Source organism: Rhopilema esculentum, chromosome 12 (assembly GCF_057945365.1).
Source record: "Rhopilema esculentum isolate cy_ngs chromosome 12, ASM5794536v1, whole genome shotgun sequence".
Taxonomy (NCBI): Eukaryota; Metazoa; Cnidaria; class Scyphozoa; order Rhizostomeae; family Rhizostomatidae; genus Rhopilema; species Rhopilema esculentum.
This window is the reverse complement of record NC_142826.1, coordinates 1,137,018-1,164,798: the sequence shown is the minus strand read 5'-3', so window position 1 is coordinate 1,164,798 and position 27,781 is coordinate 1,137,018. Positions and strand designations below refer to the sequence as shown.

The 27,781-nt window shown below is 35.1% G+C and overlaps 3 protein-coding genes across 3 annotated transcripts in view; 1 reads left to right on the top strand and 2 right to left on the bottom strand.

The window, feature by feature from the left end:
• LOC135681589 (1-phosphatidylinositol 3-phosphate 5-kinase) overlaps positions 1-10,115 on the bottom strand; it is a 44,210-nt gene extending 34,095 nt beyond the window's left edge. Inside the window, exons 1-9 of the mRNA XM_065196129.2 lie at positions 9,979-10,115; positions 7,571-8,000; positions 6,856-7,042; positions 5,576-5,913; positions 5,088-5,239; positions 3,632-3,746; positions 2,758-2,940; positions 1,977-2,037; positions 1,138-1,250 (exon numbers count right to left, since the gene is read on the bottom strand). Coding sequence (XP_065052201.2) covers positions 1,138-1,250; positions 1,977-2,037; positions 2,758-2,940; positions 3,632-3,746; positions 5,088-5,239; positions 5,576-5,913; positions 6,856-7,042; positions 7,571-7,993 — 1,572 coding nt within the window. The 5' untranslated portion in view covers positions 7,994-8,000; positions 9,979-10,115. The remainder of the gene's footprint in view (positions 1-1,137; positions 1,251-1,976; positions 2,038-2,757; positions 2,941-3,631; positions 3,747-5,087; positions 5,240-5,575; positions 5,914-6,855; positions 7,043-7,570; positions 8,001-9,978) is intronic.
• Positions 10,116-10,296: 181 nt separating this feature from the next.
• LOC135681592 (uncharacterized) lies at positions 10,297-20,696 on the bottom strand. The gene is made up of 14 exons (XM_089111939.1): positions 20,452-20,696; positions 18,643-18,704; positions 18,313-18,400; positions 17,841-17,907; positions 16,745-16,873; positions 16,400-16,539; positions 14,844-16,170; positions 14,395-14,542; positions 13,920-14,014; positions 13,571-13,662; positions 13,420-13,476; positions 13,215-13,275; positions 12,707-12,839; positions 10,297-12,215 (listed from the first exon to the last, which is right to left on the bottom strand). Exons 1-14 carry the CDS (start codon positions 20,506-20,508, stop codon positions 11,711-11,713), a joined length of 2,961 nt encoding a protein of 986 aa, XP_088968065.1. The 5' UTR covers positions 20,509-20,696; the 3' UTR covers positions 10,297-11,710.
• On the top strand, positions 20,567-26,171 carry LOC135681594 (coatomer subunit zeta-1). Its single transcript, XM_065196142.2, has 8 exons — positions 20,567-20,710; positions 21,074-21,142; positions 22,357-22,438; positions 23,343-23,434; positions 23,690-23,823; positions 24,802-24,853; positions 25,161-25,202; positions 25,441-26,171. The coding sequence occupies exons 1-8, from the start codon at positions 20,693-20,695 to the stop codon at positions 25,486-25,488; spliced, it is 537 nt and encodes a 178-aa protein (XP_065052214.1). The 5' UTR covers positions 20,567-20,692; the 3' UTR covers positions 25,489-26,171.
• The last annotated feature ends 1,610 nt before the right edge of the window (positions 26,172-27,781 follow it).

Below are 27,781 nucleotides of genomic sequence, written 5' to 3'. Positions count from 1 at the left end.
ATACGACCCTGAATATTTTCAGAGATGGCCAAACAAATTCAATATTTCCTTGCGGCATATGCATAACAAAAAACATTCAAAAATCATTTAATATCATTAAATAAAGACTTTTACTGAGCTTCACTTTGGCTGTATTACACGAGAAGAAGATGAATTTTTTCTCGTTATCAATGGATATTTTAAGTCGGCTAAAGGTTCTTATTTCTAGCTGTATTTTACTAATCTTTCAAAATTTAAATGTCGAATCTTTCAACGATTCAAACCTATTCCTTTGCAATTTCAAAAACCATTCCTCGATGCAAACGATTTTGGTCTACCGTACCAACCCTTGGAGGATCTTTAGAATTCCTCCAGGAAAAAAAGGTTTTTCACACAGAAAAAGGTACACAATTTGAGCAGCCGGCTATTGCTGCAATTTCTCGATACAATTACCCATTTTTTGCAGAAAAAAATCTCTTACAGCGTCATGTAAGTTTTTTTATTTATGAATGCTCTCAGTTTGTGTTTCAAGGCACAAAAGTTTCACAGGTGTTATTTTTTGAAGTTTTGACCCACTCGACATTCTCCAAAACATAAAAAATATCGAACTCCATTTTTTTGCGCAAATATCTGTCATTCTAAGCAACCGCCGTACAAAAAAGTCTTTCAAATTTATTTGCATAAAAAGCCTTATTACATAGTTCGTTATGCGTCGATATCGAAGCAAGTCTGTATGGTAATTAATCAATTTAGTTATCAAAGAGTAAAATATTACATAAAGTCTTGCAACTATCTCTCTCTGTGATCCCTCTCTGTTCAATTAAAAAAAAAAGAAATATAAACACATCCCAATTCTCAATAGGGTAATCAGATATCAAAGCATTCGTGTTCTCCTTCTTTTTTTCTACTCTGCTATCAGCGATGTTTTCTAAAAGTTATCACTTTATTTGAGGAAATAACAATAATAATAATAATACGAATATTTCAACAGGATAAAAGGTTCACCATAAGTATTGCTGTTTTCAACACTTGTCCTGCAAAACAGCGAGTCTTAGAACAATTCAGCCCTTTGAGGCTGCTGTTGCAAAGAATTAAATTAATAACACAAAACAAAATAATAATTATTCCAGTTGAGAAATAATGAAAGAAGCAACTTACATCCTCGTCATCAAAATAGTCCAGCTTCATATGAAGAGAAAGATCACGTGCAGGTATGTGTTGTTTGTTATCGCTTGTTTCAAACGTTGCGTGATCCAGGTCTAAATGTCGACCTATAAACAAATTCACATTTCAAAGCTTGGCAAATCATGAACCACTAAGAGTAAGTAAGTCGGCCTAATAAGACTCGGCATATCAAAATCTCTAACCTACGAATAATTGATAACATCGAAAGACTCCACTCTTCGTCATATCGATTTTTGTTTATGATGATAAAAACATGACACCACAAGATCATATCATCCAGTATACTAAGTAGTGTTGGACTTAAGACAAATGCTTCTAAGTTGAACAAAAGACTTATCTGGTCTGGAAGAGCTATCAATTTTCAATTGCTAATAGTTTAATTACATGTCTTGACTATTTAAGCTGTAATGGGTCTAGTTATACCTGATTGCGATTCATCCTTGGTAAAGTGCAACATGCAAAACCCACATGATTTCCTTCGTGAATACATAATCCTGTACGGTTTTTCACCAAAGGCTTACAGATGCGTAAATAGTAAGCAAAGGGCTACCCACGTCACAGGTCACTTAATTAAAGAGCTTGTTGTGACCTTAACAAAGTACATTAACAGACGAGGACTAGGCTAAACCAACAGAACCATTCCCTTTCAGATGCATATGTAAGCAATCGTAAGCAATAACTTGCCATACGTCCTGTATGCTCTTTGGGAGACAAATTGATCCAAATTTATTTCAAAGAGCTCATATTTCCAAACTTAGTAAAAAATTTTCTAGATGACTATATGCACAAATTAAAGAAAACTTTCTCCTTACTTGAAGAAATCCGTCGTGAAAGGGAAGGCGTTCCAGAATTATGCATTTCCATCAGAGTTCTCTAAAAAACATTTTACTTTTGTTACAGCACATTTTGTGCCATGTTCACAGAGTTGTTCAAAAGATTTCACACAAAAAGATCAATGACCATAAATGGTATCGTTCTTAGAAGCACATCAAAGACGAGTACAAAAACCTGTAGGCCATTTGAGCTTTTCATAAAAAAATAAGACCCCGCAATAAAAATTAACATAATAGAACTTTTTCTTCTGCATGGGCAAGTCTACATTTGCTCCTGCATATCCATGATAATAATGATATGCATTATATAATATAATGCAGAAGAAAAAATTATATACAAAATATAATGAAAAAATAAAGAAATCGGGCTCAGCCTGGTTGTACGGATGATACTGTAGTTTTATTTTCTTTAAATGCTCATGGCAAATTATTTTATATTCTACTCCCTAGATTAGCTGTCCCAGTTCAGCATGCCAATGTCTCTTGAACACGTCTTCATTTGAAGCAAATCTAAGCAAATCTAAGCAAATCTAAGCAAATCTAAGCAAATCTAAGCAAATCTAAGCAAATCTAAGCAAATCTAAGCAAATCTAAGCAAATCGAAGCTTCGTGTTCCTCATACGCACATATATATGTTCCTCGTAGATAACAATAAACATGTTGCTCCTTTGCGATCTTTTTTCTTCTTTGCAATATTAATCACCTTGAAACATTTAGAGTTACATGTTATCTTAATTTCAATATAATGAAATAAAAATACCAGATTTTCTTCTGAATCCAAAGAAATCTGCTTGAACCAAATTGGAAGTGTCTCATCATCGTCATCATCAACAACAGACACATTACTGGCCGAACCACTTTCCTCTCCTTCTAAAGAAGAAGGCCCATCAGCGTCCAATCGGGATACAAGTGACACCTGGGACTCCATTTCTGGGACAGCAAGCTAAATGTTTCAAATTAAATTAAATTAGATAAGTTCTTTTTAGACTAATTCGTAAAAATCAATCCAAGACTTTCTACGGGTAAAGAATGAAAATTTTTAAAAGGGAAAAGAGCATTGGAGAAAACATCAACAGCCATAAAAACACTTCGTATCGCCATACTGTTTGATGCAAGCTCATAAGTCAAAGTTTCAGGAAGCAGGATTTATGCAAATACTTTAGAGGTAAAGTCACAAAGTTGCAATTATTTGTACGTTGTACAATTTCTTCTTCGTCAAATAATCTTTAATTGTTTAAATGATACTAACAAGATATGCCTCATGATAAAGAAGTTTTAGTTCGATACTCCACAAAGCAAAAAGACCTCAGTCAATGAGCAAAAGCTAAACAGAAATTTGTATCCACCTAAGGGAGTGGGCGAAAGGACTGGGGATGAAGACATTTTTTGGACCACGACCCCTCCAAAAAACGTTAATTCAAATCGGTTCGTTAATACTGTTACTTAGATGATTTACGTACAAAACTATTGTCGCCTAATAAGTTCACCCATCTCGTAACCTGGTGACCGCAATTATTGTCACAGAATGGTGCCTTGCTGCCAATAATGGCAGAATACGAGGCTCCATTGCGATGAGCAATACAGATTACGAGGCTCAATGGTTATCAGCAATGAAAGAATACGAGGCTCCTCACCTTGCCAGGTTGGTACAGCATGTACTCATCTTTGAATATGTCTTCCTCTGTCGCTGGTATCGATTCGATCCATCCAAGGTCTAAAAGATCTTGACCGATTGCTACTCCTTGTGGTCTAAAAAATTCAATTTATAACACCATACTTTGAGAATGAAAGTCGTTTTCTTCGGAAAAGTAGTAACTTTTGGTAGAGCTAATTAATCGTGTTATACAGGAAGAGAAAAACTGTCGAAACCACGTGCCAAACCTGAAATCGAACTTTAATTAAGAAACCCAATGCACTTGCAAACAAATCACAAACTTAACACGCGGTAAAATGCTCTTGAAATCAGTGGTGTGGTGGCAGGGGGCCCCTGAATATAGGCGCAAATGGAGATAAGGGGGCGCCAAAATTTTTTGATCGTAATGTTTGGCTAGGAACATCAAAATTGATCGTACATGGGTAGAACACTTCGCTGTAACTTGCTGTGATAAATCTAATAAAACGTGCGATTGTACAATCGAAGCATGTTGCGTTACCATGACCCAATCAACATTTGTGTCATATGTTTTTGTGTTAACTATGTACGTGGCTTCATGTTTAGCACGCCAACTAACGAGAATTTTACGTATGCCAAAAATGTTTTCTATCAGCTTGCACTCAGAAAGCCAAAAAGACCCGAGTGTACGCCGGCGATCTTCGGACCTAAGTACGTGGAATCCACCCTGGCAATCAATACAGCAGGTTCTTGTTATTAACATCGATGTGCACTCTGGACCAAAGGTCGCCGCGCAAAGAATCAAAAATCAATGTTTTTCTGAGCATCGTCGAACTGTCTATTCTGAGCGGTATAGTAATTTGTTAAATTTCTGTCTGGGAGATGCATTTTAGCCATTCTGGAAGGCTTGATTTCAAAAACTTTTTTCCGCGTCGGATCCAAACCATGGAGGGTCCTCCTATGTCACTAAACTTGATTCTTAGCCCAACTCCAGATTCAATTTCGTGCGCGCCGCCTCTGTCCGGTTCAATGGTACAATTCAATACTTGATTTTTTCAAGTTGTTGAAAGAACTACTATTTAATAACTACTAAAGAATAACAAACTTGAACCATGTTTGTATATCCTGCATCATAAATATGATGACCCTAGGCTGATCAAATCGCCCATAAGCAGTGGCGAAATGGACTAAGGCTACCTTTAATTAAAAAACCAAGGAACCCGAAACAAAAATTTGCTCTACGTTATTTTACTCTGAATTCTTCCATTCATACTCGCACTTTCAATCAAAACTTCTTCATGAAATTTTGAATTTAAGTTGCAAAAATTTATTCCTCTTCTAGAAACGCGTGCTTTTATATAACCATGATATATAGATAGGAAGCAAAAATCGACTTGGCCACCCTAGGAAAAACATAGCCACCCCGCCACTGCTTGCAATGAAAATAAGTGGCAAAACAAAACTGCTGTATACAATACCTATTTGCTGCTTTTCCGTAGGTGAGAAGCCAATCTACCAATTCATGCCCAACAAAACAGTTTGTGTACGTCTTCAGTCGAAATCTGTGACTTTGCAACTCCAGTTTTGATCCTGTATCAGAAATTTGGCGCCAGAGATCTCGCAAAAAATCCTTTAGCGAAAAATAGAGAAAATAACATGAGCAGAGAATATTCTATTAAGTGTCACAACAAAACCATAAGCACTTCTTCAAAAACCAGATGCACTGTTTTAATACAAAACCATTGATGCAGCACTCCAAACTCTGCGATTCTTTTTCTTTGTGCTAATACTTTATCAATGATTAATGAAAAAACTGGTTTGCAATCTAAACCAGCGATAGCGTTTTCGAAATCAAGTATCTTTAGAAAAAAACATGACTGTTAATAAACATGATCCTTTGAAAACTTTTTCAGATTGATTAACTTCACATCTAAATCAGAGCAAAACGTTGACAAAAGAAAGGCACCTGTTTGATATCATTGGCCTCTTTCGGAGTAACACCAAAAGCGTCAAAAGGATTCCTAGCTACAGAGGTTTGCGTTCTCAGCTCCCTTTCAATTATCCCAGGCAGACTATTCGAGCTTCCCATTCTCCTGATGCCAGAATCATCTCTGGTATGATAGCTTGATAAACTTGTCCTTGAGGATGTCAATGAGTTCCCAACACCACCAAAGGGCTCACTGTTGTTTACATCATCAAAGCATACTTTGATATCTGCTTTTAGCGCTTCTAAACTTTTATCAAGGTCATCAACAACATATGCTTTCACGATTTTATAGCAGTAGTTGCAGACTCTTATGTTTCCTAAAATAAGATCACAGACGTGTAAACAAAACAATGTTATAATGACTGTACCTAACAGGATGCTCTTGAAGACAAATTTTAGATCTAGAACCGGTTGGAACTTTAGCTATCGTGGCACTGCGAAGTAAATTATGGTATGATATAAATTCTTTGCATTACGCTAGGAGATGTACTCCGCTATGATGCAGACTTGATATGCTTGCATGCTAAATTGTGTATGCTTTCCCTTTACTCCTAAAGTACAGTCTGTAAGTTGCTCCACCAGCCCACGCATCTTCCAGAACGCCAGTCATGAACATTCCTGTCATAGAAATTCTCATGGCTTCTGGAATTAGCGCCTGAAAGTCGTTTAAAAGAAAGGTTTAAGAGTGATTGGCATGGGATAGATCCACCCACATTATACCTAATCACGCTTAAGATATTTCATATCTAATACAACGTGGACAGATGATTGTTCCAATATGCGAAGTGCATCGTACTGGATAACTGCCGCATAATACAGTCCTTTCTGATGCATTTTCAAATTCATCTACTTTTATCTCATGCGAATTTTGGAACATATAGGCCTGTTTAACTTAGGATTAAATCAAATGAGCCAAAAGATGTTTGGATATCAAAAATTGAAAGTCAGGTAATGATACCTACAAAACATCTTTTAAACAATATATATCATTTAAAGATTCTAGTTTTGCTTTCTTTACTGCTTTCAAATGTCTCTGGGTATATCTTCGCATACAGATATTTAATTATCATCAGATCAATCCACTCTCAGATTCACATTCACATAATTCAGATAACCAATTTTCACCAAACAGCTTATTACAATTGTGTGATTTTGTCAACAATTTAGACTCATTATGTCAAATTAGAATCAACAACATTGTTATTTCTACTTATTCATCTCAGAGCCACTAGAATTTTAAATCTGAATTTCTATCATACCACCAAATCCCATTGTCTGTCCTGGTACTTCCTGGCTGCAACATCTGCTGCAAAATATCTGTCCACACACTCTGCAATGATGCCTTCTTCTAAATGTATTGAATTTCCCTCCACATTCATAGCACTCTTTGCAATGCTCATCGGGCATCCAGTATTGTTTGAAATCATGCTTAAAATTTACAGAAGCCTAAAAGAGATATATATATATATATTTATATGTTATGTCATCAGATTTGCCAAGCCATATATATTAAATGGGAGAAAGAAGCAAAAATAAAAGTGCAATAGCACATGTTATTCAAATACAAAAACGTTGCATGAAAAAACAACAAGCAACAAAAAATAAACAATAAATCACATCATTCAATATTTTGTACCAAAAAAGAGCAGAAATTATCACAACAGAATATTATTATCTTTTACTTATTTTTTGTCTTTTTAGCAATTGCAAATTTGATTTATTTCATACAATTTTCTAACTAGCTTAAGGTTCTACTTTGGCATACAACATGATATTTAACACTGTTTTTTAAGCTCTTAAATCAGTAGTGTACTTGAAATTTCTATTTTAAAAAAAACAGATGCTGCTTATTTCTGCAAAATAAACTATACTTCTTTGCATTCTGGAATAATCCTGACTTATTTGCCTTTCCTTCTACTACATATACATAGCTACACAATAATTCATACATTATAACCCAAATGCTAGCAATACCTCATTTGATTTCTTGTCAACTGCTAAAGCACTGAGCCTGCGAAGGATTGTCTTAACATTCCTGTACTTTCCTTTCTCTTTTCTAGGCAAATTCGGTGAGCTGTTTTCTGATCTACATTTCCCATAATTTGTTGGATCAAGATTCGCAGGGACATTTAATGAATTATCTTTAGGGGCATGACCAACTTTCTCAACATCTCTTGCTAAATTTGCTTGGTTCCTTTGATGGCTTGACTCTGCTGCATCATTCTGGTTTTCTTTTGCTGGTTCTTCTGCAACTGTCTGCTCAAACAGACTTTTCTTTCCTCTCTTCCAAGGTAAGTCAAAGAGCCGTGAGAATGAAAATCCAGATGTTATACTTTTTACATCTGGGCTAAGTGGATGGAATGACGTGTAGGATGAGTCTACCTTATCTCCACTCATTTCAAAGCTGTTGAAAAATTGATACAAAGATAGGTATTAAATTGCAAATCTTTTAAACTTCATAAAACTGAAACACAAAATATTTGTAAAGGAGCAAAACATCAACAAGAAAAATCCATTTACAACCAAACAACCAAATTAAATGCTTGGCTCTTGTTCCATCCGAGCTACATCTCAAATTGCATTCAATTCAATTCGACTCATGTTATTCACAGAAATACATCTAATATGCAAGGTTCTTGCAAAAATATTTATCATACTGTAGACTTTTGCAACTAGCCTCCTAGGGGGCTATCAAAAGTATGGTTCTTTTGTGTTAATTCAAAAAAACGCCATAAGGCAACCTTAGATGGCAAAAATTGACAAATCCAGGGGGGGCCAATTTGAACATTTACAGTAGCAAGGCTTATTTAAGGGGGGGAGTTATTGACAATTTGTAGTTCAAGGATGATTTTCTGACAAATATAGGTTGCAAATATAGATTAAAACTTATTGATTTAAAGCAAGATTATCTTCATCAAACCTGGGAATAATGGAAATATTTTTTCATACAGTAGAGCACATTTTGCTAGAAATAATAAGGATCTGGTTTGTCACATCAGTTGTTAGTATGTTGGGGTCTGTATTAGATAAATTTGTGTTTATGTATATTAAATTGAATTGTCTGAGCTAAAAAGCTGATGTGAAATGTTGATTGGTGGATATTTCCTTCCAAGTTTGATTTCTCCAAACCCTGAATTAAATCCTTCAGTGTTTTCAGTTTTTCTGTTTTGCACATACAATTCTGATAGCCTTCTTAACCCAAGCAAGCCAGTGGCAAACTACCTCTGAGTAACAGAGAGGTTTGTAATTTTAATATAAGACACTTGAGTTGAAAATTTTTCATCATTATTATTATCATTAGTACAAGACTATCTTCTTCATTTTTTTGGCCTGCTTAAGGAAAAGGTTTGAAGAATCTGGTCCACTCTCCAAAAAGGTTGCCCACCCCTGCAGCAAATAGAATCCTAAAGTACTGTTTTGGTAAAATATACTTAATTTTTGTGGAACAAAGATGCAAAGTTTACAGTTTCAATTGTAAGCAATATTTGTTTGTAAATTATTTTTTGGAGATAACCCCTAAATTATGTTTTGGAGATAACCATTTGGCTCAAATTTGATGGTATCTTGTGTGTCCTGTACATACAGCAACAAAATAATGGGTCCTTACATAACTCCTGTGGCATGCAAATTTGTCAAGCCATGTAAAAAAACCTGTTTTCTATAACCTAGATACCTTTCCAACCAATTACACATTTGGTTGTGAATTGTTTTAGCTGTGCGAGCAGAAAAGAATGATCTATAGTCTCAATGACTTGAAATATCCAAATAATACCACCACAAATCTTCCAGTTATAAAGGCTTAAGAATAAGTCTTTTTCAAGAGATCTAAGAGTGCCTGTGTTATGGAATGTTTCCCTAGGACTCCAGACAGTAATCTATAAAGCATTTTGTGCTTTTGTACAAATCAAATTTGTATCTCCTGTTGTATGCAGTTTTTAAGAAATGGCTCTGAAATGGAATGAAATGCAAGATGGAAATCGTCAGGCAAACATCAGGTTTGTGAAGAAATTCTAAAAAGGTGCTTGCTTCAAATATTCCACTATTCATTATCTGCTGACATAGCTTTCGTGGTTTCAGAGGCAATTTTCCCCGAAAGGCAAGCTTCGCAAAAAACACAGTTTGTACAAGCTGAGATTCTCCAGGAGCAGTTAAAATGAAGCAATAACTCTGCAACAAAGACATCATCTTTGTTTGATGCTTCTGAAATGGGTTGCCTATCAACAATCGTTTCAGAAGAACTTTTAAATACGAATATTTCTTTGAAAAACAAGCTTGAGCATGCATGACTTTGCATACTGTCTTCACAAACGAGGAAGAACGTTTCCTCAAATAAACGCTCAATACCTTTTGCAAACTAGATTTAGAAAAAAAGCAAAACTTACAAAATAAACCCAGTCTTTTCCTAATGAATTGTGCATTCTATTGGGTGTTGTGCTTCCAAATTTTTTCTTCCTTGCTCTCTTCAAACCTAGGCCGATACTGACGGTAAGTACTTCATGTATTCTTGATTTGTCCTTCGACCTCGAAGTTGCGCAAACAACACCAGCCCATTGCCCCAGCCAGTGATGACGTCATAGAAATCGAATCTTTTGACCGCATGAGCAGAAAGAACATAATAAAATACTTCTAAATGTGCAAAATTACTTCCTAAAAACTGCTACACATTCTCTGAAATAAGATACTTCATCCTAATTAGACCAATTTCATCCCAAATAGAGTTCTAAAGTGTGACATCACCAAAAACCATTTTTAAATTTTTTAAATTTTAACCACACAACATAAAATATCACAGTGAAATACTTCCAAATATGCAAAACTGGCCAAATATGTCCAAAACCCGTTGAGATATTGCCAATGAAAGATTTGAAGTTTGCTAACGAATCACTGTTATTTTCGGTCCGTTCATAAAGGTATGAACAGAGACTAAAATACAGAGGTTTGATGGGGAAAAAGCCAGTACACATGTGGCCATATCTCAGCCAATTCGTAACACATTTGACTGATTGGGCATATTGAGAGGTATTTCATGATGCTCTTTCAGGCTATGGAATCCAAATTCAAAAATTCTATAAAGTATATTTTTGTGACGTCATCACTTTAGAACTCCTGCACGAAAAACCAATCGTAACCCAAGTATCAGGACACTGGGCTCGAAAACCTTTTTGGTTCTCTCAGTTTCCTGGGCAACTTACTAAGAATTGTATTATATAGAGCATACTGTATCCACCAATCTTTAACTTTGTATCTTTTATTATTATATCTTTGGTTAACTTGTATTCGATAAATTGTAAATATGTTGCTAAATAACATGAATTTGAATTTAATATCTTAATGCCAAAGTGTTATTTAAAGAGCTACCATTTAGAATAGATAGATAAATAACACACAATGCAAGGAAATAGCAACAAGATAGATATATATCTTTGTAATCTTGTAATTGTACATGTTATCTTCGTAATCTATGTAATTCCTTAACTTGTTATATTCCTTATATGCCAATTAACAGTTGAAACATTAACGTGGAGCGAAGAGTATCAAATATACCATAGACTTTCAACGATTTTCAATATATGCCACCATCAAGTTTGACGAGTAAGCACTAAAAATGCAAAATTTGCCGAGTAAAAAGCCGATTCACAACTCTTGAAGGGAAGTGACCCCCCCCCCCCACATCTCACATAGCACCCTGTTCAACGATAGCCTTTGGATTCAACGCCATGCAGATTATTCATTCCTGCAAGTGCTTATTTGCACTCTCTCCTCCTCCTCTCCGTCTTCCTCCGCAATAACAGTAGCGGCTCTTATAGGTTGATATCAATATGCTCAAAGTCTGCATATGTTTACGTTTTGAGAACATTCGTTGCAAGAAAACATTTACCCTGTCAGATCAGCGGTTCAAAGTGAATCAACGACCCACACAATTCAGGTCCATCTCTAACAATTGTAGCAAAAGCATTCTATGGCTCAAGAAGCTTATATCAAAGCATCTCTTCATGAAATTCGGTAAACAACAACAAATTGAAGAAATTTTGAGTCATGTGTCTTCACTAGCTAATAAAATAATTCTATACAATATATTTTACATACATCTGACAAATGTATCCACACGATAAACTAGGCACGTTTGGCATTGCACAACGATTGTTGCATTTGCTTAATGTTTGAGCTTAAATTAGCTAAATTAGTTCGGAATTCTTGACTATCACATGTGAGTGTTGAAATCTGGTCGTCAAAATTACCATTTGGTTCAAATTCACTGTAGAAACTTTCAAATTTCACCGAAGATGTTGATGTTGTTGTTAGATCAGAGATAGTGGTGCTGGATAGAAAGTCACTCTCTTGGTCTGAATAAGGGCGTGTATATCGTCGAGAATCCCTTTCTTGCGTAGTCAAATCTTGCGTAGGCTTCATATTAGAAATTTGATGTGATACGGTCTCTGGCTTGTATGGATCGTCAGGCGTGAGTTGGTAGGCTTTTCTGTTAGTTGAAACGTTTGACGTTGCACCAGTGTGGCCACGGTGTCGAACTAAATTGTTTGGTTTAGAATCTCTTACAACTGGTCGAGAATCTTTGAAATTTACATCCTGTAGCAGCCTCTCCACAGAGTTACGAAGATCTCTGACGAAAGGAGATAAAACAAATGCATTGATGAACAAGAAAAAACCTAAAATGGTCAATGAATAAAGAACGAAATACGCTTAGTAGATCCCAAAAAGCCTATCATGAAATTTTAGCACGTGACCGTTAAAGCTGCCCAGTCAGTGCCGCTCACCATAGAAAATACTACCAATGGAGTCAAAGGGGGGGGGGGAATAAACTCCATTGCATTTGTATAACAGTTTGCCATTATAGTTCTGGGACAATCGTAGTTTTATAGTGAATTATACCCAATGGCAGAATCATAAATTTTGGTTCCTGTTCTAGGTCTGCAAGACAGAAGATTCTCTAAGAGGGAGGGGGGGGGGGTTCTAAGGGGGAAAATATTGTTTCTTTTATTCGAAGAAACATGTAGCTTTATTCTAAAGATTGGGGATGTCATAAAACAACATTCTTTACACAAAGAGGGAGCTCAAGAGTTAAAAGGTAGTTAGAAAGTAGTCAAGGCTAACCTGTTTAATTCTGTCAGTCGAACCACTTCAGCCTCTGATTGTGTTAAGGAAACTTTTAAAATTTTGTTCTCTTTTTCCTTGGCTTGCAATGACAATGAAAATGATTCCAGTCTGTTTCTTGCAAAGTCATTCTCTAAAGATAAAAAACTCAGAAGATTTAACAAAAGACGAACCATTATTTTTAGTTTGGAGAGATATGTTTCTAAAAAATGTTTAGACAAAACTGACTGGAATTTAGAAGAAAAGTTAACAGATGATTATTTAATAAAACGCTGCCATTTTTAATATAATTCAAGATCTACTACAATCTTCGTTGGCCAAAGAAAAAAGACAATAGATAAGAAATAAAGAAATCAATCAGCTCACATGATTAAGCAGAGAAGTTGCGTGTTGGTTTAGAATATACCGCAAGGGAGATAATTAATATGTTTTATAAGTAAAGGAACACAACAAATTAAACAAGGAAGGCAGAATGAGAAGAAAAGACAGAAATTTAACAACTGTTCACCTGTGTAGACAGATGTTTTTTCCTTTTGCCAAAGCTGCTTCTGCCTCACTATTTCAGCATCCTGCAATTAAAAATTAACCTGTTAAACCTGATACATTTCAACCCATTGATGGTAATCACAACAGGAAGTAAAAACTGGATTTAGTCAACAGGCACAAACATATCTGGGCAGTTATCAAAATTGAAAAAACCTTTGATGACACACCTTTACAGATATTCTTTCCACAAGCTTCAAATTTTCTTGCTTCAAATCTTCTGCATTCTACAAAAATAAATAATTACTTAGATACAAGATTAGACTACCCTTTCGTCATGGGCTGAAAAGTTGTACAAACTTTTTAACTTTATCAACCTACCTTGGTTAGGCCTGAAATGCGTTCCATAAGTAGTTTTCTTGTTGATTCATCTTGTTGCATCTGGTGTCTCAGATTTTCTATTTGGGACTGATCTGAAACGAAAATTTAAAGATATCGGAAAACATAAAATAGCAAAAAGATCACAATAGAATAATTCAATAAAAAATAACTTTGAAACCAGTGAAATAATAACCTCATTCACGTTTTTGTATCTAGACCCCCTGTTGGAAGTTTTTATTTCCTCTAATTTTCATAGTTGAAAATAAATATCATTCATTGCGCGTTGGTACATTAAAGGACTTCGGAAATTATAGAAACACTTTCCTAAAAAACATTAACTTGTGCTTACCAAGAGTATGTTTTCTTGCATGTTTCAGTGAATCTTGCAGCTCCTGAACGTTAATTTCAAAATCCCTTATCCTTTGATTAGCAATTCGAAGTTGCCTGAAAAAAGAAAAGGCAGTTTGAATGCAGTGAAAAGTGTTATCAATAAGCTAACCAAATACAAGGAAGAAAATTCATGAAAAGATACTTAAGTACAATCGGATGTAAAGGTTTTCTGCATAGGAAAAATCACTTAGAGTTATATAAAGTACATAAAGTATTGTAAATAAATATCTTCAGATGAAAAAATATACGAATAAACTGTCGAGATAGGCCAAACTAATTAATTAGAACAAATTGACTTAAAACAGCTTGTGCTTTCTGAAGGTATTGCATACATAACAAAAAAATTACTTTCGTTCTTTGCAAGTGTACAGTACGTCAACTTGTATGTGTCATATCCTTTATCGAAACAATAGTATAAATCTTATCAAAAGTACCTTCTTAGGTCGCTGTTCTCCACTCTCAAAGGCTGTACAGCAAGGCTAATTTCAGTTTGCAAATTCGGATCAAGATTGTTGATAAGGAATGGCAAAAGACCAATCATGTGATCGATTTCGTTCAACAATCTACTTTCTTCGCTGTTTACTAGTTAAAATAAAAGCAAACAAAAATTGTTATTAAGACTAGGAATTCTAATGACAGTTGAAAGATAAAAAAGCAGAGAATCATGACCACAACAATTATTAAGAAGGATATCTTTATAGTCCAGTCTAAGGTCCTACGTTGTACTAAGGCAAGGTTTTCATTTAGGCTTGGTTTGAAGATTATCTGTGATAACACTTTATCGATCCCCGGCAAGTTTCAGCTAGGTTCGCAATAATAGTATAATTATCATCAACAAATCAAGAAACAACGTTCGCTTAAAAGATGAAAAATCAGCACTTACTTCTGTCTGACAGGAGGCTAGTAAGCTCTTTAAAAAGATAGCTCAGGGCTGTTATCTGGGTAGCTGCATAGCCAGGTTTAATTCCATGCAATTCGATCCCTGTTGAATGGGGCTTTAGTTTCATATCATCTGAGTTTTTCATCACGCTTAACTGACTAACAGCCTCTAGCAACGGTCTTTTAGCTGTATCATTCGGACTTTGATAAAACTGCTTCTCTGACTTTCTATCTTGATCTTCCCTTTCTGCCGTGGGTGTTTCTTTAGTCGATACTGGATCAACCTTCCTATCCTTCTGTTTATTCCTGATCAAATCTTTATTTCCTTGAGAGTCATTTTCACATCGCTTCTTCTTTTTTTTTCCTTTGTCATTTTTGGCAATACCTTCTCTGCCTTCAACAGTTTGTGCAACATGAAAACCTTCTGTGTCCACAACTGGATCAGCATTTAATACCTCAGCGCCATCAGATCCGGACCTTTCACTTTTGAACAATAATCCCCTCTTCGTCCCCTTTCTGTCCTCGACCAACCCAGTTTCACTGACATTGTTTTTGTCATCGTTTTTTTCAAATCTCACTGTCTTTACACGGGTTTGTTTTTCTGTTTGCTTGCTCGCCAATTCTTCAGTTCTCTTTTTCTCTTTTTCTTCAAAGTCTTTATTTTCATCATCATCATCATATCCATCACTTTGACTGGATGTATCAGGGTCATCCCCCGAGGCACTGTCAGTATAAGACTCCACTTCGATCTTTTCTAAAGAATCTTTTTCGCATTCAAAACTCCCAGCTGTTAAAGTAGCGTCTTCTTCGTCGTGCGAATGCGAACTCGAAGTGTCAGAATCCTCAACTGAGGTAGAATCTAGTGACGGATTTTTAAAATATTCTACTAACGGTGCCTTTTCAGACCACTGAACAGCACGCTGTTCGCCTGCCTGGTTGTCTACCCCATTGTTTAGCAATTTATTTACCTCCATGGCTGTTGCTGAACGATTGCTGGCCGTGAAACTCCCTAAGCGTTTATGCTTATGTTCAGTGATTTGATTTGAAGTATCTTTCTCCTCTGAAGCTGAAATTTTAGCAGGAAATGACAATTTTTCGGAAATTCCACTGATTGTTTTCTCCAGTTCTTTGAAAACGATGCTAGATGACAAATCCTTAGTGCTGTTTGATTTAGGAGTAGTCAAATTAGAATAAAACAGAGCCTCCGGTACTCTTTGAATTATATCTTGATGAGATGACGATAAGTTTGGAGCAGTTGTATCCATAGGCAATGTAACAGAATGATTGTTTGGAGATAGCATATGATGCTTCAGCAGCTGAGAGTATTGATCCTAAAGAATAATATAGATTGCATCTCAGTTACAATGCCTTTTCAGCAACTTAAATATTTGTCAGAAGCAACATTTGTCAGAAAGTCAAAAAATAGCATATAATTCAGAATGTTTAATGATATGTAAGGAAACGACTCAAAAAAGGAATGAAATCAATAGCAATTTGGCAGACATGGAAAAAGCTATTTTCCATCATTCTTGAGGAAGATATTCTTGAAGGTAAACATACTTGAAGAAGACTTTTCTCCATTTCTATTTTGGCAAGTTCTTCCTTCAGCTCATTTTCTCTTTTCTTTTTAGACTTTGGCACCTTTTTGCCAGTTGTTCTTGGAGTTGATGTCACCATGGTTGAAGCTTTTGCATCTTGAGCTAAGGGTCGTTGTAAAAAGATTAGTCTTACAATTGTCACAAATAAAATAACAAATAACCAGCAATGAAATGCATGGCCTGAATATCAAAACAGCAATATAATCAGGGTATAAACAGCAATTAGGTCATTCATAGGTAGCTGAAAAATACTGGCACAATACTAAGTCTATCGTGATAATTAATGTCAACGCCTAAGGCATCTTACCTGCAGCTGATCGCTTCGGTCTTTCAATGGCATTTGGCAAAACAATTTTCACTACTTTCTTCTTGTCTCTTCTGCTCATCGTGTTTGGTTTCACTTCAGCATCAAAAACTTTTGGCTTTGTTTTTGTACCTTCAGATAACACCAAGAAATTGTAAAAGTAACAGCAAAAAATTGCTAGATGATTATGTTAGCAGCTTTCAATACATCCAATCTATTTTCAGAACATTGAAAATTTTTTTTAATGCTTCTATGGATGTAAGATACGAATGTAAAATACGATTATAGATTGACTACAAACCTAAACTGCCTCGGTCATTTCAATTCATTCCATTCTCGTTTTTCAAAATTTTCTTTAAAATATTCGTTTTAAAAAATATTCGCATTTATGTATAGCCAGGTGATCTCAAAGCTGTGCATTACTGTCCATTTCTACGTGAAAATGAAGTAGTGTGGGTAGGGCTAAATATGTCCGAGTTTTTATAAATTTTTGGGATTCCAAATTTTCCTCAGTTTGCTTATGAAAAATTCCATATAAATAGGTTAGCAACACGTTAGGGCCATCGTTGGACGATGGGGACTTAGTCCAACTTTGTCAAAAAAATGTCGATGCTTTTGGATAATGCTTTAGCAGTTTGGCTACACGGTAAAACAAATAATGTGCAGACAATGGTAGTTAGAAAAATGCTGTCGAATTGTTGATTGATAGCCTTCTTTCAGGCAAATTTGGACGAAGTGTTGCGCTTGTTTGGCAACCGGCGAATTGAAGAGCATACAACAATGTCAGCAAGGACATGAAACAAATCTGACTTTTTATCATAACTAAATCGGCTTGGCCAGGGTGTAAAAAGAACATATTGTGCAATCTTGAAGATTTTAAGCTATACGAAAAATTTAAACTATTCTCTAAATAATAGCATGTTAGAGAACTGATAGAAATTGAAACCAATACAATTTCAAAGCTTGTAATAAAATTGGGGCAAGTATTCAAATTTTGATGATCTTTAAAAATGTCAATCTCAAAACGGACAAGTGCAGCAAATTCCCTTCATAGGAGGATTTCCTTATTACAAGTTTGTAAAGTAAAAACAAAACAAACCCTTATCATTCATTATATTATTCAGCAATGATGCACATCTATTCAACTTTTTATTCATTGAATAAACCTGATAACAAGAAACAAATAATTACATAGGACATGCCAAATCTAAAATTCAAATCTTGGCATTGATTACAATGCAATAGAAGGGGATTTGATAAGTTTTTTAAAGATGAATCAAGAGCATTATACCTTAGTTAGAAAAAAAAAATTCAAATTGAAAAGACGATAAGGGAATATATTAAAATGAGAGAACTTCATCACTATGATGTAAACGAAAAGAGCTCATTTATTGGCTACAGGTATGTATCAAGAGTATCTTAAGTAGCAACCAATTAAATAAGAAAATGGAAATAAAAATTCAGGAAGTCAATCGAGCCTGATCTCCAGAGAAGCCAATTGAAATTTTCAATTTACATAATTCAATGTGCATAAGATTTTATTTCTATATAAAAAACTAATTAGCTAATACCGGATCAGCATCCGAATCAGATGAATTGTAAAACAGATATGTCGCTGTCTTTTTGTGATTGTTCTCTGTTACTTTTCCTCCTTGAATCCTTTCAAAAACATGATTAATAAATTAGAAATGAAAGGAAATTTACAAATTAAAATAGCAGCATTGTAGCAACAAAGTAAAATAAGAATCAGAGCATGTGCTATTCTTCACACAGCTTAGCATTAATCAAATCAACTTTTAGATTATAATTTTCCTTGAGGCATACTTGATTCTGTGTTTCCTTTTTTAATACCTTAGTAAACATGCCACATGATAAAAAGAGTTTGAAAAACTGATACACACCTTTTTTGGGCTCCATCTTCATTTGTTGCTAAGCCTCTTGTAATCAAGGACTGTGTTGAGGGCTGAATAAAAAGTGAGAATCTTTGATGATATTGTACCTATGACTGATGTTTAGCAGAAACTTTGGAACATTACTATTGACAAAAGCGTTGATTTTTGTTTTGATATGCATGCTAGAATGTGCTCCATTGTTTTTCATTCGACATTATACCGATTCACAGGGGGGGGGGGGGGGTCAAATTTTTCTGGTAGTAGTTCTTTGAACAGCTCAAAAACAATCAAATCAAGAGTACATTTTTGCATAATGATGACAGGGGATTTTGCTCCCGCAGGCTAAATGTTTGTCCAGTAGGGAAGAGGAAACACCTTCAAACACCCCTACTCAAGGCCTCTCAAGAAAATTGAAAAGTCATGCTTTTGGGTTTTTACAATCGAAACATATTTTTAAAGCAAACCATAGCTATTGATATAAACATCAATTTAGTGCACTCCTTCTTCCCTACATAACAACTGTTTAACAAATATTCTGCTATACATAGGCTTTGTTCAGGCATCTCTACAAATCCTTGGAAATTCCTTGTATACATTGTTACACAATATGTATTTTAAGATTACTTTTGGACATGGTCTTCTGCCTGTTTTAGGCAAAGTCAAAGTGTGTGGTAACCCTCTTGAAGAAAAGTTGAAAAGTGGAGAAAATATTTGAAACAATCAACAGTACTATAGATTATGATTTATTAACGGATTAGAAGGCAATTAAAAATCTTTAGTCTGTCATTTGAATTATAATTGAATCCTTGCAGTGCCTCTGCTACTGCGTCAATGCTGTACAAAACAGCTGGAAGAGATATCCCCCAAAAGAGCCCTTGAATTTTAAAGGCTTTTTCTAGGGTAACTTTGATAACAAACTTCAAAAACATTTTCAGCAAGACAAAAACTGGAAAAACTGGTTGGTTGTAACTAAAATCTATGTTAAAACTAACTATTTTTCTCATGTTTATTTATTATGAGCAACTGAAGCTAACTGTATGGGTGTAGCAGAAAATCTCGTCAAAAGGATAAAACTAAGAACCACAAGGAAAACTGGTTTTAGGGTAATTCAAAGAATCACAAAGTTTAAAGTAGATATTCCTAAGACTTTTGTAAAAAATGAAACATGTAGAATTATGCATTCAGATCAACATGGAAACAATATTAATATTTTGCAACCCATGGAAAACTGGAAAAAAGAATGGCTTAAAGAAAATGTTAGAAGGACCTGGCCCACTCTCCAAAATGGTTGCCCACCTCTGGCATAAAGTGTTTGTTACTTTGTTTGTTAGCATTTGCAAAAAACAAAAGCGCAATAATTCTATTAAAAAAATATCTGTATTCAGAAGCACAAGAAAGACCAGGAAAAATGGTCAATCAGTTGTTTATAGCTGAAAAGGGTAGAATTCGGATCTCTTGCTTGTTTCCTTTTTTCTACTTGTTTGTTAAATAAGATCTAAACTGAAATGACTGCACATACAAAATAACTTCAAAGCATCTGAATAAATATATTTATTTAAATATAGCATAGAATTGGAGAAAATAAAACCAAAAGAGTGAGTCAATCACGAAACAGGATTGCAGAGATTAAACATGTAGTTTTATTTTCTCCAACTCTATGCTATTTTACGCTCTACGTGCATATGTTTTGTGAGCACTGTGTTAATTATTTAGATATCTAAATCAATTTACTTTATCAACGAGCGCTCCTAAAATAGGTAACCATAATGTGACCGACTAAAATACAAGTCTCTTAAAATATTCATAATCAGAACAAACCTTTGATGCGACAGAATAAGCAGGAGTCTTCGATCTTTTTATAGTTGGTTTGTTCATTTTTGATTTAAATTTCTTGTTTACCGCCAAGAATTAAACTCAGCAGCAACAACGAATGAAACAAAATCTCCGCTGGAAGACGAGGCTCTGACACGTCGAATGGAAAACACAGGGAGACTGAGTTGAATTCATTATGGGCCTAAGGGAAGTGTGAGATCAAGACAAATTCATAAACCTACAGAAAATGGATAGTGTTCTTCAAGTAAGCAACATTCATGCTAATAAAAATGAAAAGGGGTATCCTTATATTTAATCAATTTATTTGAAATAGAATACGATTCGGTTTTATTACGCCTTCTTTGTGAAAGCTTCGCTTAAACTTCTGTTACATTTATGTTATGTTTGTTATTAAATTAATTTGATTTTAGCCTATCGCAGAGCTGTATAAAACTGTAGAATTAAGTAAACCTTTGTTATAACAGAATTTGGAGATGTTGAGGAAAATTAGAAATCAAGTAAACTTAAATACTATTTCTTTCCTTTCTTAGAGCGGTAAAAAACTTGCTACCAAATTGAATGCACAATTGCTCTTATAGTTATATAATATTAGACACTTTTGTTTTAGGAGGCATCCTTATACACTGTCAAGGGGGTAGCCATTCTAGATAATGATGGAGAAAGGATCTTAGCCAAGGTGAGAAATTGGTTTTCCAGGCTGGAAAACTTGCCTATGCTCGCAGCGACGCTAGACTTCTTGCAATCGCACCTCTAGTGACCCAAAATATCAAAAAATTTATATATCATACTATAGTAATGTATATATGGGCAGTGTTGCTCGCAGCTCAAATGCCTCCGCTCGCAGGTCTCAGCTGATAATATGCTGTTGGTGGCATTGACACGTCCGCAAAATCATACATGTTTTCCAACCTGAGTGGTTTCAGGCGAAAAGAACCAGAATCACCTAGCAACACACCACCTCTTCTTCCTTACTAACTTTGATGTGCTTAACAAGGATCGTCAAACACCATCTCAAGATGGCACACTTAATCTAAATGATTTTTACACAAGTAAATACCAGGGGCGTACTGAGGTAGGAGGTGTTTTTGAGGAACCCACCGATAATGTTGGGCTTGGCGGTAAATTTCCAGATTAGGCTCAATTTCATAAAATTATCTGATATCTAGGTCTGATATAATAGGTCTGATATTATTATGCTAAGTTTCCTTAATTGAAACACTGTATTGCGGAGGGTGGTCTAAGCAGCTGAAGAATTTCAGGTAATTTTTTTAAAGCAGGCAAATTCGTAGTAAACCGAAACAAGTCCTGCATAAAATGGCCTTGGGACCATTTTTTGAAGATAGCTTATGGGTATTGTCCAGGATCTTCTATGGCCTAGGGCATTGTTTTGGCTGTTTGGATGCATTTTCCAAACATCCCTAGAAAATCTTTTTTGCAATTTTTTTGCTGTGCTTCACCAATAATGACATCCTTAATTATCATTGTTGTGCAGTTTGATGATACAGTACCCCTGGGTACTAGACTCACTCTTATTTTATATATACAGGTGTTACAACGATACTCAAAAATACTGTTAGGTTTTACAAAGAATAACATACTCATTTTGAAAATTCTCATTTACATCCTGTCAGTGATTGACTGTCCCCTCTCCCCTCATTTGAAGGCCTTTTGGTTCATCAACAGATATATAGATATAGATCGGCCTGCTTCCGAACTCTTTTAATTTGCTGCATATTTCCGAAACTTTAAAGGAACATTTGAAGATGGCACAATAAGGGGTGCCATTTTGCCCCTTTGCCCCCTTTCTGTGATCTCTTTCCAGCACGCCACTGGTTTAGATCATTACAAAATTAATGCATTGTAGTATCAGCTGAACTATCTTTTTTACAGTATTTCGATGACACATTTGCATCCATTAAAGAACAAAGGGAATTTGAAAAGAATCTGTACAATAAAACTTCAAGGCAAAATGGTAAGTCCTTACTTTTGGCCAGATTTTACTCAACATTAACTAACTGGGGAAGCAAAATCATTTTACATCATGGTTAAGTTGCGTTCAAGTTATCCTGTAACAGGAATACTTCCAGATCTTGATACTCTTGAACTGAATGTAACTTGACCTTGGTAAATATTGAATCATCTTTTAATTACATTCTTTTTTATATAAAATACTACCATGTCTGGTCCCAGCTAAGTGTATGTGCAGGATATTGAGAAAATACCCTTGTAAAATAACTGTATTTGTTTATGATTCCGTTAAACTAATTCTTTTTGCTTACAATGCAGTAGCTTCTTTATTCAAAAGATTTGTGTCAAGGTGCCAATAATTTTGAATTTTCATCATACTACTATTTGCTTGTTTCATTAATTAATTTAAAGATTATTTTCAGCTTCTTAGAAAAGACTATTTAGACTGGTTTGCCCTGGTTTGATAAGCATGAAAGAACGTCACATTCTCAAGCTTTCACATACTTAGTAAGAGTATGGATAATAAGTGTTAGATCCAGAGAGAAAGTGAATAGCTAACAAAATCTCATCTATTACATTGAAAAAACTCAAGTTGAGATCTATAGATAAAACAATTTGGAGAAAGAAGGAAACAAAGAAGATAATATGTTGTAAGAAAATCCCTCTGATAAAAAGATAAATAGATAATGGTCATGATAAAAAGAGATTAAGAAAAGACATTTAATGGAATTTATGACTGTATTACCTTCTTTTGCATTCAAATTTTATAATTTTTTTTCAATAGTTTTACTTTTTTCAAACTTTTCATTTTACTATTTCTGTCAACTAATTTTAAACTTTTCATTTACTACTCTTCCAAATAAAGCCATGAATCCTAATAAAATGATATATTTCAAATTCCATTTCAGCTGAAATAATAATGTTGGATGGTTTCACAATTGTCTATAGAAGTAATGTGGATTTATATTTTTATGTGATGGGATCATCTCATGAAAATGAAGTAAGTAAAAGAGTCATAAGATTTTTACTCTTTATAATCCAGGTCTCTGAAAGACAAATATAGATATAACTGATAAATGTACAAATTACATCAACTATTTTTCTTAAAAAACTGTGCAAGAATTATCTTATTATTGTCATAATATTAGGAAACTGGTTTTAGTAAGTATTTTAGGCAAATGAAAATAATTTGTAGTAAATATTGTTTATGGCATTGCTTAGTTTTATGATAATTAATCACCTTCTTGCATTGCAGCTGATTCTTGCAAGTGTTTTGAATGCATTTTTTGATGCTGTGAATCAAATGCTAAAAAAGAATGTTGAGAAAAGATTTCTTTTGGATCATCTTGATGCTATCTACTTAGCAATTGATGAGCTAGTCGATGAAGGGTATGTGTGACTGTTCCTTTGCACCTCTGTGGCAGCATTAGCTCTAGCAATATTTATAGTTTATAGTAATATATAGTAAATAGATGTGGTAGTATACCTCAAGTGATTTCTAAAAAAATGATATTTTAGTAATGAAGGTGTGATATTCCTATCCATCCATTTTATTAGAAAGAAATTTATAATAGTTGTATAAGTTGTGTTATTTTATTTAGTTTTATGATTACAATTTTGAATGATTTTTGTTTAATGGGATTTTGTGTTAGTCCGTGTAGAAATTTGCAGTGAAACAATAATTGAACCAAAAATGTATTATTGCTAATGCTGAATTAACAAAGGCTTAAATTGCTCTTGCATAGTCTTGTTGCTTATTAGTGTGTTCCACAATCTAGAAACAAATTTCAACTTTACTTGTTAAAAAAGTTATTCAAGGTCTAGCAAATTAAAAAAAAATATTTTTTAACATGAAACTAAGATATAATTTTTCATGCAAGGTTACAGTAAATGTTTTGGACATGATATTTGGTTTTCTCTCCCTAAAAGCAAAACTATTAATGAAATCAGATTAAACTTTACATCATTTGATGCACAAGAATGTGGTGATTCCTACCATATCAAAATAATTGGCAAATATTGTAAAATAATACTTTCAAGGCAAATTTATTCCTTAAATGAGTGTACCAGCTTCAAAAGCTATTTTGTACCCTTGCATTTGAAGTAACAAAATCTCACTTATATCGGCAGAAAACACCTAGATCCTTAGCTACAAAAGTGTGTCTCAGACTTTTCAACTTCCTCCTCACCTTGAAACTATATCCTGTCAAAAATTTGGCAAACAATTTTTCTTCCCTCTCATAGCTGTATTCAGCTATAAAAGACAGACCAGAGCAAATACAAAAATTTTGAGACATACTTTGCTTACAAAAATGTTTATTAGTTTATTCAGCATAAAACTAGTAACTTTTCATTTAATGCTTACAGGGTTATCCTCGAAGCTGATTCAAACAACATTGTTCAAAGAGTTGCAATGAAAGTGAGTTCTTGATTCTTATAATTTTTATCACTATGTTTTACAAATTGGTTATGATCAGCCTTTTAGAAATTTTTATTCTCAGTTTAAAAGTTAAAGATGAATAAGCTTTTTCTTGAAAATGGCTTTGGAAAAAGCAAACATTTTACAACATATTAGCTGAAAGGTTTTTTGTCTGAAACTCCTCGGGGTATAAAACATCAGGATCAAATTAGGCCAATCAGCAAAACGCAAGAACAATACCGTTATAGTTGACCAATCAGTACTGTACCACCAAAAAACTGTTCACAAGCCTTTTCTTGTATTACAGATGGAAGTTGAAGTACCACTATCAGAGCAAACTGTTGCACAGGTAACAGAAATACCTTCAAATTTCACTTAACATTTTCTTACAGGCCCTGTTTATTCTTTGCAAGAATCATTGATCACTCAGCCAACCTTAAGTTTTTGGAGCCTCTTGAGTTCTAGAACTAGAATTTAATATTTTCAAGAAAAAATTAATTTCTCATTCTTTTCATTCCTTTCTAATATCGTTCTAACGCAAATACTCCCATGATTATTGTAAAATGACATTGTGTTTCGTTTTTCAGGTTATACAGACTGCAAAAGATCAACTGAAATGGTCCTTATTAAAATAAAAAACACTTTGTTCGTAATTATAATAATTTAGGCATATCAATAAGACAATACGACACCAGCCCTTTGTGAGCTGAGAAATCTGTGTGGAGATTCCTTGACTCAAAAATTAGCAGCTTTTAGCTGAGATTTACTCATAGAAAGAACATAAACTAAGTACAGTGGAACCTCCATTAACAGACACCTCTTGAAAACCGATACCTTCAACAATGAACAATGATCAAAGTGTTCATTAGATGGAGGCTCCACCACTGTTAAAGAATTATCAGGAAATCTCATAAAATGCAGTTTGTTATAAATAATCCCCTCCCCCTGAAGAATAATGTTTCCCCTCAAACATGACATAACCTGTCTTTAAGGTAGTAAGCTAGATGTTATGTACACACCAATCTGAAAACAAACAAAACTAGTGATGTAAATCCTTCTGAAGAATAGTGAGTGAATTCTATCAAGTGGGCATTCTAACATAGATCGATTTCTTTAATATTTGCTTAAAGTGGTCATTGTAAATTGTTTTTTCAGTACATCTATCTGATGCCATTGTTAAAATGAAAAAATTCCTGATATACTGAGGATATCCTTTAGTTCAAATTCTCTCTCATTCTCCTAAAAGTTTTTACTTTGTACCGTAATGATTGATACAATGACATTTTGTTTAGATGTTTGGACAGTTTAATTAAGATATTAAAGTATTGAGAGCAGTCCCAGTTTTGATTTCATAATCGCATAATAAACAAAGGAGGTGACAACATGCTAGATATGATGAAACAGAAAATGCAAGGGTATGGTTTCTGTGATATAATGTGGTACAGTATGGTATGGTACTGCATGGAAGGCTGTGATATTGAAGGGAATGGTATGACACAGGAAACAGTTTGGTACAGAACGGAAGGGTATGGTACTGATTGTATGGTAAGGTGTGGTATGGTAGCATATGGTGTGGTATGGTAGGGTAAGGTGTGGTATGGTAGGGTATGGTGTGGTATGGTAGGGTAAGGTGTGGTATGGTATGGTAAGGTGTGATATGGTAGGGTAAGGCGTGGTATGGTAGGGTAAGGTGTGGTATGGTAGGGTAAGGTGTGGTATGGTAGGGTAAGGTGTGGTATGGTAGGGTAAGGTGTGGTATGGTAGGGTAAGGTGTGGTATGGTAGGGTAAGGTGTGGTATGGTAGGGTAAGGTGTGGTATGGTAGGGTAAGGTGTAGTATGGTGGGGTAAGGTGTAGTATGGTAGGGTAAGGTGTGGTATGGTAGGGTAAGGTGTGGTATGGTAGGGTAAGGTGTGGTATGGTAGGGTAAGGTGTTGTATGGTAGGGTAAGGTGTAGTATGGTAGGGTAAGGTGTAGTATGGTAGGGTAAGGTGTGGTATGGTAGGGTAAGGTGTGGTATGGTAGGGTAAGGTGTGGTATGGTAGGGTAAGGTGTGGTATGGTAGGGTAAGGTGTGGTATGGTAGGGTAAGGTGTGGTATGGTAGGGTAAGGTGTGGTTTGGTAGGGTAAGGTGTGGTATGGTAGGGTAAGGTGTGGTATGGTATGGTAAGGTGTGATATGGTAGGGTAAGGTGTGGTATGGTAGGGTAAGGTGTGGTATGGTAGTATATGGTGTGGTATGGTAGGGTAAGGTGTGGTATGGTAGGGTAAGGTGTGGTATGGTAGGGTAAGGTGTGGTATGGTAGGGTAAGGTATGGTATGGTAAGGTGTGATATGGTAGGGTAAGGTGTGGTATGGTAGGGTAAGGTGTGGTATGGTAGGGTAAGGTGTGGTATGGTAGGGTAAGGTGTGGTATGGTAGGGTAAGGTGTGGTATGGTAGGGTAAGGTGTGGTATGGTAGGGTAAGGTGTGGTATGGTAGGGTAAGGTGTGGTATGGTAGGGTAAGGTGTGGTATGGTAGGGTAAGGTGTGGTATGGTAGGGTAAGGTGTGGTATGGTAGGGTTAGGTGTGGTATGGTAGGGTAAGGTGTGGTATGGTAGGGTAAGGTGTGGTATGGTAGGGTAAGGTGTGGTATGGTAGGGTAAGGTGTGGTATGGTAGGGTAAGGTGTGGTATGGTAGGGTAAGGTGTGGTATGGTAGGGTAAGGTGTGGTATGGTAGGGTAAGGTGTGGTATGGTAGGGTAAGGTGTGGTATGGTAGGGTAAGGTGTGGTATGGTAGGGTAAGGTGTGGTATGGTAGGGTAAGGTGTGGTATGGTAGGGTAAGGTGTGGTATGGTAGGGTAAGGTGTGGTATGGTAGGGTAGTATATTGTATGGTAAAGGTGTTGTACGATAGGATAGGGTGTGGTACGATAGGGTAAGGAATGGA